A 15,216-nucleotide genomic window follows, 5' to 3' on the forward strand; every position below is an offset into this window, starting at 1 on the left:
AATATTTTCAAAAATAATTACAAGATAGTAGATATTTTCTAAAAAAATTTTACAGTATATTTTTTAACAATAGATCAAAATATAACTGTTCTAAAAATATTTTCTAAATATATTCTAATATATATTTTATTTTTATAATTTTTTCTCGTATTATATCCTCATTAAAGCAATATTTTATCAATATATATTATGTATATAAATATATAAATGTTTTTCGAAATGAAATTTTGTATGGTAAATTATAATATTAACACAATTATTTCCGTAACGTGCTCATTAAATACTTTTTTATTTGTTTTATTTGAATAATATTATTTAATAGTATTTTAATTATAGCTTTTACGAAAATATTTTTTTTAATTATAACTTTTTTATTGCACTTCATTAAGTACTACATTTATATTTATTTTAAAAACAAATCTAATGAATTGTTATATCGACAAAATAGAAAATAATTGAGTCAAGTTCTATGTTATTTATTTACTTATTTTGTTTTGAAAAATATTAAATATATCTAGTAAAATATTATATAAGCTTTTACAACTTTAAAATATCCATTATAAAACAAAATACACAAATGATCATTATTTTCATTAGAGCCTTTATTTTTTCCTGTCTAATATGGATAATCAAATATTCTGACGAGGTATCATAGTTATTATACTTAATTTTTTTCCTTTTCCTTTTTTATTTTATATTTTTAAATGAGAGGAATATTTTATTCATATAATATATAAATATACATTTTTTTAAAATTTAATATGAACTTATACTTATAGTCAAACATCTGTGATAAAACTCACAACAAGGAATTGAACAGAAATAACATATTAAATATTAAATATAGCAGATTGTTAAGCAGTGAAATAAGAGCATCCCTGGAAGATAAACATAAATGTTTAAAAGAAAAAATATATGATTTAAAAGGAAAAAGTACTGCATCATTTGAAAAAAAACCATATGCATTAAAGCAATATAACTTTTTTCAAGAAGAAGATAATGAATCAATATACAATGATACATATCAAAAAGAATTGAATTATTTTATGCCACGTAAAAAACCTCAAAAACTTGGAGCTTCTAACGTTAAGCATAATTTAAAAGAAAAATCTTCTACATTAAAACATTATAATAATATTCAGAACAATAAAAACCTACACAAATCTTTAAAAAAGTTATACTCAGAGAATGATCCAACTTTAGACCACATCAGCTCAAGTAATAAACGTAATTGTATTATTAATAAAAATAAAATTAATTTTAGTATAAAATATAATCATAAACATCCAATAAGATCTGCAATTTTTTTTTTTCTTACTTTTATTATAGCATTGTTTTTTTTTCCGTTAACTGCGTTTTTTATTGTGTGTTGTAGTAACGGAGAATTCCAAGAATAATTATGTCTATTATTAGTTCATATTATAATCCATTATATATTTGTATTACTAGTAAAATTGTTTTTATATTTCATTCTGCTTCCTTGGAGAATACAACTGTTTTAAATTAATATACATAAAACTATCTCATAAATTAATGTAAGTCTAGTAAAAAGTGAGAAACAATTATTTATTGCAAACATTTAATTCTATAAATTTATTTTAGTAATCTGAAAGAAAATATAATTTTATATATTCAATTGTAAAAAAATGTATGCCACCAATGCAATTATCTAATATATATGAATTTTTTATATTTTTTTGCATTTATTATTAAAAAATTGTCTTTATATAATTTTATATTTCTTGTAATATAAGTATATATTCTATACTTTAATTTTTAGTTTAAATTATTAAAGATTTAAAATATAATTAAAAATTTACTTTCCAGCGATATATATATATATATACTTTAATAAATTTTGCTTATTTTTCATATTATGACGTTTACATATTTAATATATACAATTAAAAATATTTATATAAAGAATAATATTACATTTCAAAATATTTTAATCATATTTACACAAGTTAAATAGTAAAATATTTACAAATTATGTAATATTCACTTTAATAATCAGTTTTTATATAATTCAGTATATCCTCTATATGGAGATAGCTATAATTTTTCTATGTATAACTACATGTTTTCCTTTATAATTAAAAAAACATAAAAAATTTCCCTTTCTTATTTCTAATATTAATTAGAGAAGGTGTAAGTAGAACATATATTTATAGGGATTCGCATCACTAGTGAAATTCCAGTACTTTTCAAAGAATTATTTTATAGTTATTCACTGGTCTAAAATGTTCTGTTAAATATATATATGTAACACATTAGGTGTTAATGTTCATATACTGTGGTATCAGTTGTATATTTATTCTACATTTATTTAAGTTATTCACAGCTTAGACGATAGAACAGTTAAGGAACGACATATATATATATATATATATGTATTTATATTAAAGCATTTAAGCAAAAGCTATATAATAGGTATATACAAACTGAATAATTTAAATATATTTACTATTTATTTAAATATTATTAATTAATTTTTGCTTAAATACCGGAAAGCATATTTTTTATATACTCCTAAGATCTGTGCTACTCTTTTGATACTTCACTAATAGTAGCATTAAATATGTTGAATATTTCATGCAATTTGCCATTATTATCGAATTAAAAACAATAAAATCCTTATTTTGTTAATAATATGTGTTAGTTTTTTTATTGTGTAAGGAGTATCCTTATTTTTTTTTAAATTAATTTTTGGATTGAGTTATTTCTTTACCTTTTTCTACTGAGTGTAGCGTAAATATATTAGCATCGTTTAAATAAACATATTAGAGAATTCTAATTAGGGGAATGATTAATGGACTATTAGTTAATTATTCTTCAATTGTTTTGACTTTTGTATTTATGCTTATATACAGAATTTATCATTCCATCTCTCCATACACAAAAAATTAGTTAATTAATAAGCATGATGTAATATATCCCCTGGACTGTTTATTAATTTGCTTGTCCAATATTCTATAGAATTTTAAATTTAGGATAATAGCATATATATATATATATATATGCATTTTAAATTAATACGTTTTTGTGGATAAATATTTTACAAGAAATGTATGGATTTCTATTATTCGCTTTGTATTCCCTCTATGTCATTAATAAGTAAAATACATTATATATATTATTAGTGATATTCTAAAATTTAAAAAGTTAATAAATTAATAAATTTAACACTTTTGTGATAATTTATATGTTTTATGATTATATATAATGTAATAGTACGAGTCTTTTTATCATCATATCTATTACGTATTTACAAAAGGTTATTACTCCGATTAAACTTTGAAATAATATTTCTTATACCTCTAACGAACTACTAAAGATTTCGCAATAGGTGAAAAGGTGAAGTAAAATAATATATTTTATTAATATATCTTTAGTAGAAGATATATAGGAATATAAAGTATTTATTAATAGATGTTATATAATTGAGGTACATTGGTTCTTTATTCGTTTATCCATTCATTTGACCAAATGTATATGCATATAATTTTATATATCTATTTATTGACTTCGTAAATATTTAACAAATAAATGAAATATTTATGAATTCTTTACACTTAATTATATACACTAAAGTAGTTTATAATACCACAAAATATAATTTGAAACAGTAAATTTAAATGAATGAATTATATGGAAAATATACTCCTTTAACATAATTATTCAATTAAAGAAAATGTTACATGAAAAGTATTTTCTAATTTAAAAAATTCATAAATTAATTTTTTTTTTTTTTATATTTTTTCAAATTAATGTTCGACTAAAATGTATATAAAACAATGTTAATAATGGTATATCTAATATATCACTAAATATATCTGTTATTTTAACTGCTGAGTAATATTATAATTTGGTCATCCCAAAAGTATATCAATATTTACATTTAAACTGAACTTACAAAATAGCTAACAAAAATGGATACTTTTTCTTTTAAATATTTTATTTTTAAACAAATAGATAATAAATAATACTATATTATACATGATCAGCAGATAAGGATATTTTGGAAAAAATATTAAATTTGGATATTTTTCGAATGTATTACTTTTTTCATATAATATTATATTCTTTAGAGAATAAAAAATGTGAAGTACATAATAATTATGTGCACATTTTTCTAAAAATAAATTCTGTATATCACTACATACTTTCAAAAATAAAATAAACATTTTTAGCATCGTCATTTCAAGTTAACTTCAAACTAAAAAATAGAGCAATAACAGGGGTAAGACTGAGGAGAATTTTTAACTTAAACATTAATAACTTAATGGATTAATGGGTTCACTTGGTATACCTAATATAATGATGTATATCATATTTAAAGTAATAAATAAAAATAAGCGAGGATTATAAAAATAATTTGTATATCTAATGGTAATTATATGATAACTATGATTAGAAATTACGAAGCCTATAATTTATGGAATTTAACATATGGAGATTCGCAAAATATGAACTAAATAATCTAACATAATAAGAAAAAACTTTCTAAAATGAAATTAAGGAAGATATGTTTCAACAAAAATAATTAAAGCATTTTATTTACATTATACAATGTCCACTATTATATTATTAGGTAATTCTTTGTAATATTATGAGTGACAATAATGTAATCTGTACAGCTTTTAATACCTCTAACGAAAGAACGTATATAACATAATAAGTAAATTATAAGAACAATATAAATAAAAATTAACATATGATACCTTTTGAAAATACATACAATACTATTATTTTTTTTTATTCAATGTATAAGGAAGTATTATTATATGTTTTATTTTTTTTTCTAATGAAACTTCATTAAGAAAACGCACTTTTATTCGTATTTCTATTTTTCATGTAAACATGTTATATTAATATTAGAATAATAGAATATTTTATTTATGTAGCAAAACAGAAGCATAGTATGCGAACCAACAAGTTATGCAAACAAAAAAACAAAAAATAAAATGATATTAAATAAAATATAAATGTAATATGTAACATAAAGAATATTTATTTTCTCTTACGCATAAAATTGACAGAAAATAAATTTACTTTCCATGTATAATAATATATACAATATAACTCGTAATATTATTTTCTTAATTTTCATGTGTTAAAATTTTATTAAAACATGCTAATAATCGACTTATTCCCTAATTGCAATATTTTGTACGTTATAATTTTTAAAACGCTTAATGTTATATATATATAGTTAAAAAAATAAGAAAACATTCTCTAATATTTCCGTAATTTACTGATATGACGAATTATGTTTTAGTTTATTTATCATTAAAAAAAAAGAAAAAGTATAAAAAGTATTAAATAATCCATACAAATTGTGCCTCATAATAATTTTCCTTTTAAACATTATTATAGTTTCGCTGAAAAATTAAATTAATATTGTAAATATATTTCCCAAACTTAATATTTAACTATATTTGAATTATGCTAATTTCCTTTTAGTTATCTTAAAAATAATATTTTTATTAGCTGGGAAAAATAAAAATGTTTTTATTCTTATTTTTAAGGGAATGAAAATTTTAAAGAATTTATTAAAAGTGATTGATCTGATTAGTTTATTTTATGCATACGCGCATTTATGAACAACATAATATACACTATGTGAACTGTAATAATGAAACAAAAAAAACAATATCGACATATAATTCATTTTGGTCATTAATAGAGGTGAATAATTTGTATTCTTATATATAGTCTACCTAAAAATTAATGAAATTATAAATAAAATAAATATATTCCAAGTAAAATTCTTTATAATATTGAAAACAATTTATTTGTTTGTGTTATATTTATTTTTTTCTTCAAATATTCTTCTTTATATTTACATATTTATAATTTTTGTAATATGCGCTCGGTTAATTATAGTAATTCAGGTATAATATTATAGTGTATTGCATATAATAGGGTAAGAGATAAAGTTTTAATGCAGTGATGTAATACTCAATAATGGAATAAGTATTTCTAAAAAAAGAAATTAGGTAATTTAACTGGAATACCATATTAAGATACATACAAATATATAAAAGTATAATAGTGCTTGAAAAAAAATGTTTGCACGGAATTACAATTTTTAATTTTTTATATTAAAAATTATATTTTCTATTAAAGAAAATAGTATAATAATAATTAATTACGTACGTACATATATATATATTTATGCATATTAGTATACAGAATAAAGTTTTGCTATAAATGGATTCCTTCTTTTTTACTATTTACTGTTATACTGTATTAACATTAAGGTTATTTCTGTTTTAATTTTCCATATTAATATGATAAAATCAATACAGTTATAATTTATTTTATAGAATGAATAGTGCCATATTTCTTTAAGAAATATGTAAATAGATGTAATTACTAATGAAAAGTATAAAACGCTCGAAATGAACCAATTGTATATATGTCGTCATTCTTTTTACTTAAATATTAGTACATATACAGTTTTAACTATTTCATACAGTAAATACATAAAAATAATGAAAAATTATGAAAATGGTAATAGAAGTTTATGGATGCTTTCATTTTTCATAGAAATAATAATATATATTTTCATTTATTAAAATACCATTTCTAACATAGATCAACAGGATATATTTTATTATATACAAGAAGTACTTAAGTATTTGCCAAATTCTTTTTATAAATTTAATTTTCAGGATAAAATTTTAGAAGAGTTATATCCATACAGTATATACAAAGAATTCAATGATGAATTGGTAAATGCAACAGATGAATCATACTGTAATGAATTTAAAACAATAAAACAAGATTACAAAGAAAAATCCTTTGAACTTTGTAAAAAAGTCACAAAACTTTTAGAATTTGTATTTAAAAAGCATACATCAGAAAAATATAAGGACTATTGTTCGCATTATAAAAACTGGGTATATCAAGAAATAAGAAAATTGTTTAATGAACGCACATCAAATAGTGATATCGACTATATTATTAAGAAATTTTATAAACTGCAACGTGATCTTTTCAGTTATCACAAGAAAAATGATTGTTCTTATAGATTTGATTTTAATACCCTTGAGGGATTGCATTATAAAATAGAAGAGAAATCTTTGTATGATTATTTTAAAAACTATAACACTATTAAAACTAGTGAAACTTGTAATAAATGTATGAATGTTAAATATAAAGAATACCTTGAATCTATCAGTGATATGTATAACAGTTGGAAGGATTCTTGTTGTTCGTATGGGAAATCAGTATGTGACAATTATTTTTTAAGTTGTAAAGATGAGTTTGATCCGAGTAAACTTTTAGCTGCATTTCGTTCTAAAGGTAGTGACAATTGTGATGGACTAAGTAGTATTACTGCTAATTTTGATGAAGAAAATTTAAATTCTATGGTAACAGATCCAAGAATTTTAAAATCAATTACTTATGGTACATGCTATGATCTAGAAAATGGAAGACTCACATCAAATAAAGAGGGTCACCAACATTGTAGTTTATTATCAACATCTGTAACATTAACTAGAAGTGCGCGTACAGATGGAAATGTTGAAGGAGCTTTGACTGATAGTGGATCCTCCTCAGTTGGAGCGACTTCAGTGACCAGGGATGGTCATGTTGAAGAAAGTCCACCACAAGAAGGTGCATCACAAGATGAACCTGGTACAAAAACAAGAGGAGGGGATTATCATAGTCCAGAAGAACTAAAGGAGAAGGGAACTGCTGAGAAAGATGCACCTGATACTTTTAGATGGAAATTTGATGGGGGAGGAACACTACAGTGTACAACTAAAAGCAGAGGTAAAAATGAAGAACTACTTTGCGAGTATATGGATGTATTAGTTCAAGGAAATTTTGCTACACAAATAGAAGGTACTAAAAGATACAAAGTGCAGGCTGGAAAGTCATGGACAGAAGATGATTTAAAACTAGCACGCGAAATAGTGAGGAAAAGGAGATCAGCTAATGAATCAAATATATTAAACAACATTTTTGTTCGCATTTCTACTGGAGTTACTCTAGTAATGGGAATTATTTTTATATTTTACCTTTTTTTTAAAGTAAATACAAAATTATTTTTTGCTGTATGTATACATTATTAGTTACCATTTATAACATATTTTTCTTAAAATATTGTAATTGTGAAATAATCATATTATATATGTTTTTTACTTTCATTTATATATTAGTTTACTCCCTTTGGATCACGTTTACGTAGGGATAGAAAAAGGAAACAAAGATATAGATATGATTTTACTGATTTATATACACGTAAACGACCAAGGCGCTTCTTAAAACGTACTTATAGGCATTCTGACAGGAAAAGATTTAACGTAGTAAATATAGAAGATGAGCTTCATTCATCAAATGATTTACAAAATATCAACTGATATATATCAAAGATATTAAGAAGCCCACAAAATTGGATTATATAAACATTTCTATTAAGTACAAATGATAAAGATCAAACAATAAAAAGAGGAGCATAAATAAAATGTACAAACTTTTATTTTTAACTTTTTATATATATTTTTTTATTTGTCCTTTTATAATAATTTATTTTTTCTAATTTTTTGTCAAATACTTTTTTTGTATTTATTTAATTTTTTTTTTTAATGAATTTAATTTGAATTTGCAATAATATTTGTTTTATATATTGAAAAAAGAACTAAAACGTTCCTACCTAATAATATTTTATGATTCTAATGTACCACAATTCAAGTGAGTATATTGGCAGAGCATTTTAATTTTATTTAATTATACTCATGGACTTGTACCCTGACTTCTTATTATGTGTTCTTAAAGCATAACACATTTGAGATATATTATAGTTATATTTAATGTAAAAATAAAATTGAATTTATTGAATTTATCTAATATATGATTATTAAAAAAAAACAAAAAGAAGGAAAAATCAACACACTTAATATATAATAAATTATTCAGTAAATATTCAGAACAAAATGTAGAATAAATATAAATAAAATAAACATTATTAATTACTAAATATTCAAAATTCTTAATATTCCGCAATATTTCCCAATATTATTAAAAGCAGAAATTGGAATACAAACAAAAAAAAAATTAAATTAACATTCTATGTTAAGTATACTAAATGGAATTTAATATTTATTAGAAATTTTAAAATATAATAATATTTAGTGCATAATAATATTAAAAACTGATTTACAGCATAATATAAAATAAAAATAAACAAAAAGATGTTTATCTCTTTCTTTTGACATTTAAAATGTCATAAAAGTTTTTTACATTTTTGTGCCTTATGTTATATTTTAATTATTCATTAAACAAATTGTTTAGTAAAAACGGACAACAAAGTTAAATAAATATAAAGTAATTATTCTCTATATTATTTTAAATTACTCCTAAAATTTGATGCAATAACTTACATCGATTTGTTTTTATTTTAATTTATTCTTAGTTCGCATATAATAAATTTGTATTTTAGGTAAAATTAAATATATGACAATAACTTTTAGAAAATATATAATTTACAAAAGTATATTTAAACAAATAAAATATACAACAATAAATAATAATATATAATCATTCATTTAATTTGTACCTTAATAAGAATAAGGAGGGAATTATTTTTTTATATTATATTAATAAAACTTCGCTTTGAATATATCAACAAATAGTCTTTAAGACAGAACATGATAATAATAAAAACAAGACAATATTTTACAGTTACACACACAAACTACAAAAGATAACTACAAAGTTATTTTTATTATGCCTTTCCGTAATTATTTTGAAACATATTTATGTATATATATTTTTTTTCCAAAATAATATATTTTAATATACATATATATATATATAAGGATATAACTTTTTGTCAAACTGAAAAAAAATACTTCAAAATACAAATTCAAAAATATTAAAACATTCAAATTCACCAAAAAATGAAAAACGTTTATTTTTACTGTTTCCTATGAAAAAGATTATTTATCTAAAGCTGGATTAATAAAAGTTATGTACTTATATTGATGCTTGTAATTAATATATGTATCTAAGAAAATAAATGATCATAATTTTTTTAAAAACTTATATTAGTTAAAGGACGATATTTCCTATTATTCATTTTACTTTTTATATATAGCATTTTATCATATTTTTCAAGCTTCCTACAGATAAAAATAGCCAATGACATAAACACTATAGGCAATATATATATTAATATAATTATTGGTATACTCCAATCCCCTGAAACTATATTTCTAGGTTTCCAACTACTAAAATCTATCATAGCAATATTTAGTATTACAATGGGTAGATATATGATAAATAAAGCACGTAACATATTTATTTTTCTTTTTTTACTACGTTTTAAAAACTTAAAATCATTATTTGTAGCAAACCTAACATGATTTTTATAATATATATGGTCATATATTCTTTTTCCAAAATGTGAATCTCTTCTTGTGCATACAGAAGTGTTTTTTTTTCTAGATAGTTCATAGTCTCGGATATTATTGGATATATGTTTACCTGACTGATTATTTTTTCTACTTAATACATGATCCTTTTTAAATACAGCTTTTTCTGCATATTCTTCTTTAATTGGAACCTTTACTTTAACAAATACAACACTTGAATCCTTATTCCGTTTATATTTTGCAAGTAATCTATAAATTTTTGTATCTAATTTTTTACGATGTCTGCAGTTTTCATTCAAAGATATGTTAATTGTGTTCTAAAAAAAAAAAAACATATATAAATATTTCCTATTTAAACATTAAATAATTTTATTCAAAGGAAAAGTATTATTAATAATACAACAAGTTAAATATCAATAATACAAAATAATATTATAAAACTTTATCATAGCACTTCATTGTTAAAATAGTATACCCAACTTAAAAAAATAAAGATAGCAATTATATTAAAAAAGAGAAACTTATTTTTTTGTTTCATTATGTTAATTATTAATATTATAATTTATTCATTTAAGAAAAAATTAAGAATAGCATAGTGTACAGCTAATAATAAAGGTTGCTACATTAGTTAAAAATTTTTTTTGACATTTCTCCATAAAGATCTAAATAAAATATATATATATATATATATGTATTTTACAAAAGAGAAAATGAAAAATAACTATTAAATTTTTATTCTAATGTTATTTATAAAAATCTAATTCGAATTAAAATAATTTAAGTTCGTTAATAAATATAAATATTCAAAATATATAAAATAATTATCTAATAGTAGACTGATTTCATAATAATTTATTATATCTTTGGCGAATAAAAAGAAATCATTATTGTAATATTTCTAAATTATTGGTTTATTCAAAATATAAGTGCAAAATGGAGATACTGTATATAATTTTATGCATTAAGGCTTTAATTATTGATTCCAATTAATTTTCCTTAGCATTTCAAATACATACACAAACTGCATATTATAAAATTTAGTAACTATAATTAAATGTTTTTAATTATAAATATAAATGAAAAAATTAAATTTTAATAAAAGAACATTTCCATTATAAATTATTCCGTAATAACTAATATAATATGAATTCTGTAAAATAAAATACATTTGTAAGAAATGGGATTTTCATGGTTTATAATTTATGAAATTTTATATTTTAAAAAGTATAATCCATATGGAAGTTTTGTATCTGTACTATAAATATATAATTTTATGAATTATATTTTGGAAATACATTTAATTATTGCATATAATATATTAATAAATTTATAAAAAAACGTTTTTTTCGTATTTTATTCATTAAATAAATTAATGTTTATGATTAAAAACCAAAAAAAAAAAAAAAAAAATCAAAAATATTTTTTGTTGATGTTTCTTTGATTTATTAGTAATAATTTCAAAAATATTCTGATAAAATATATTTCCAAATAAATATTATACATAATATTTTTTAATATAATAGTATAATAATGTGTTAAGAAAATCATTAATTTATTTTTTTCAGAACAATTTTTTAAAATAAGTTTATTATTTCTTTTGTTTTATAAACACATACCATAAAAAGCATATATTTAAAAAAAATATATACGTAAATATATTTTAATTTAATTTTTGTTTTTGTGCGAAATACATATTTACAAAAATATTATATATCTTAATTTTTTTAATTGTGGTTTATATCACTGCAAATGGAAACTAAAAAATTATTATACGCACAAAACATTATACGAATCATAAAAAAAATATTTCATATTACATTTAAAAAAAAAAAAATTAATCAAAAAAAAAGGAACGAAAACTATTAAATATAAAGATAATTTTAAATTAAAAAAAAGTAATTATGAAGAAATTGTATAATTCTATATTTATTCCTAATATAAATGTAATTATAGTCTAACAAAAGAACCATATTTATTACTTCATAATAAACTTATTACTTTATTGTTTCATAAATGAATTATTTTAATTGTCACTTTCTAAATATTTTAATTTTTCTTTAAATGAAAAAGTAATTTTTGAATTATTTTTTTTTTTGTTTCTAATATGTTTAATCTTTTCTACGTTATGCAACTATATCATAAGTTAAATTATGCTCTTATTTTTTAATATTAATTTTAATATTTTTCTATCTACCTAAATGCATTATGTTATATTCCGTGGTAATATTTCATAATTTATCATTTATATTATTATTTAATTTTTATAATTTGTTATATGGTTAAGATCATGTGAATATATAATACTTAATAATTTTGTTTGACATTAATATATAGGTAGAAAAAATTATAAAATTATATAAAATGTATCCTATAAAAATTTTATTATTTAATATTTTTTTATTTATTAGTAATACTGCACACCCATGTTATATCATATATTAACTATGCTATTACTTATGGATCTAATAAGTTGTACATGAAGAATTATATTTTTTAATTAATAAAGGAACTGTACAAGTTTTTCATTTTTATTATTTATACATTTTTTATAACGATATGATTTTAAAATGTATATTATCCCTTAGTAACTTTTTTTCTCCTTATATGCACAATCATATAGAAAAGACATTCATAATATTCACTTATATGAGTTTATGCACATTTATTCAACATAGTGATTATGTATTAAAGATAATATATGATTTTGTTTTCATTTATTTTAGTTTATTTATCATTCTCACAAAATAGTATATTTCTTAAGAAAAACTATTTATTAATTCATTTTTTATAAATTATATAATTTTATAACATACAATTCATTCCTATACATATGATCGAGGACTTCATTACGTTAATATACTCACATAGTCATTCATATATAATGAATACTATTCTTCGGATACTTCAATATATAACAAAACTTCTATATTTACTTTATATATGAAGTTATTTTAATTACTTCGTTAGGTTCATTATGTAGAAAATTATCTCTTTAAAAAGTTTTAACTATAAGACTTGGGCATTTATTTACATATATGTTTTCCAAATATTATTTAACGACCATTCCATAAAATTTAATAATTATATTATGCATGACGTATAAGTAAACACCTACTAATTCGCCTTACGTTACGTATATTTAATTCTATGTCTTGGTAAATATTTCTATAAATCATATTCTTCATTTTACTTATTAAAATACAAATGTGAAATAAAAATAAATGTTTTTGTATTTCAAATACCTTAATTCAAATATATAAACTTGTTTTATAGATTTTTTTTTTTCTTCCTATTAATGTATTAATTTCAAATTATTTGTTTTCCATTTTTATTATTTTTTTCTTTAATTTATTTAAAAATATTTCTCTTTATTTATTTATATACTTTCTTAAATTATATTTTTAAAAATATATTTTATACCTTCTAATATTTCTCAATATTATAATTACATTATTCTCGTATCTCCCTTCATTAAAAAGTTTTAGATTAATTATATTTCCTTTTATATAGATATAACGTATAATTTAGAATTAACTATATTCTTCTTTGCATGTTCTTTATCTGTAATTCTTCATTTTTTCCCTCTGAATTGAATTTTATATGAAACCATATGTGTGTACTTTGAATATTGTTATTATATGTCTTCGTATGTTACATATTCAGTAACTCTGATGCATATCATGGAATATAATAATCTATATTTAATATCTTTCTTAATGAATTTGTTCTGGAATATGTTGAACCATTATTTTATAATTAACACTTATGTTCTTTATTAATATTTATATATATATTTATTTTCTTTAACTGTCATGAAATTAAGCCCCCAATTGAGATAATATTTAAAAAAAAAAAGTTTAATATATATGTAGTACAATGAATTTATAGTGGTAACCTTTTAGAAAAAAAAAAAAATATATATTTATGTATTCATAATTAAAAGGGGATACACATTAAAAAATACTGCATTAAGTTCAGAAACATTTAACGAATTAATAATGAATAAATTTCATGTTAATTTGATAGAAGTTTCTGAAACAATAATATTAATGCTCTTAATCATTATTGATGATTTATTCTTTTTTATTATTCTTTCTGTAGTATATTTAACGAAATAATTAATTTATTTAGATTTAGCTGCCTTTATATTTTCAATATCAAGTTTGTTAAAGAAAAAACTTTTTAATTTTAAATACATTGTAAGCGTGTTATGCATTTCACTAATAATAAAATCCCTACAATTATCTGCATAATTATTATCATTAAACACGCTCATCACCCTCCAATAAAGTTTGTATATAATATACTAATATGAATAATTTACTGGCAAATACACTTTCTCCTCATGCTTTACAGCACTTATTTTACTTTTCATAAAACAGTAATTCTTAAAATAATCATGTAAATGATTCACTTCTTTATAGGTTTTAAAAATAAAATCAGAATTAAACCAACATGTTGAATTCCTTAAATTATTTAAATTGATAACATTCTCTACATCAGAAAGATTATTAATAAAACTAATCTCCCTATTATTATTCCTACGAGTATTTAAATTTTTCCTCAATCTCTGATAAAAAGATACCTGCAAATAAAAACAGCAATCTATAAGATCTTCCTTATTATTTTTACTAGGCAATATTTTTAGGTATATTTATACCTTCTTAAAAATCTTTTTAAAATTTTCATCCTCATCTTTTATGTCGTTACAATAGTAAATAACATAACTTACCTTCTCCTCATAACAGAATTCTTTATATCCTTCATATGAGGCATACACTTGTATTTTATCTTCCAGGAAATTACATGCGAAAAATTAATTATG

The 15,216-nt window shown here is 20.2% G+C and overlaps 3 protein-coding genes across 3 annotated transcripts; 2 read left to right on the forward strand and 1 right to left on the reverse strand.

The window, feature by feature from the left end:
* Positions 1-577: 577 nt before the first annotated feature.
* On the forward strand, positions 578-1,397 carry MKS88_000332 (uncharacterized protein; the record flags this gene model as incomplete). The annotated part of the gene is made up of 2 exons (XM_067219361.1): positions 578-646; positions 780-1,397. 2 exons carry the CDS (start codon positions 578-580, stop codon positions 1,395-1,397), a joined length of 687 nt encoding a protein of 228 aa, XP_067070304.1.
* Positions 1,398-6,516: 5,119 nt separating this feature from the next.
* Positions 6,517-8,378, forward strand: MKS88_000333 (PIR protein; the record flags this gene model as incomplete). Its single annotated transcript, XM_067219362.1, has 3 exons — positions 6,517-6,519; positions 6,681-8,009; positions 8,178-8,378. The coding sequence occupies 3 exons, from the start codon at positions 6,517-6,519 to the stop codon at positions 8,376-8,378; spliced, it is 1,533 nt and encodes a 510-aa protein (XP_067070305.1).
* A 1,673-nt stretch (positions 8,379-10,051) lies between these two features.
* MKS88_000334 (uncharacterized protein) lies at positions 10,052-10,929 on the reverse strand (the record flags this gene model as incomplete). Its single annotated transcript, XM_067219363.1, has 2 exons — positions 10,052-10,708; positions 10,846-10,929. The coding sequence occupies 2 exons, from the start codon at positions 10,927-10,929 to the stop codon at positions 10,052-10,054; spliced, it is 741 nt and encodes a 246-aa protein (XP_067070306.1).
* Positions 10,930-15,216: the final 4,287 nt, after the last annotated feature.

Source organism: Plasmodium brasilianum, assembly GCF_023973825.1.
Source record: "Plasmodium brasilianum strain Bolivian I chromosome Unknown PB_00_21, whole genome shotgun sequence".
Lineage (NCBI taxonomy): Eukaryota > Apicomplexa > Aconoidasida > Haemosporida > Plasmodiidae > Plasmodium > Plasmodium brasilianum.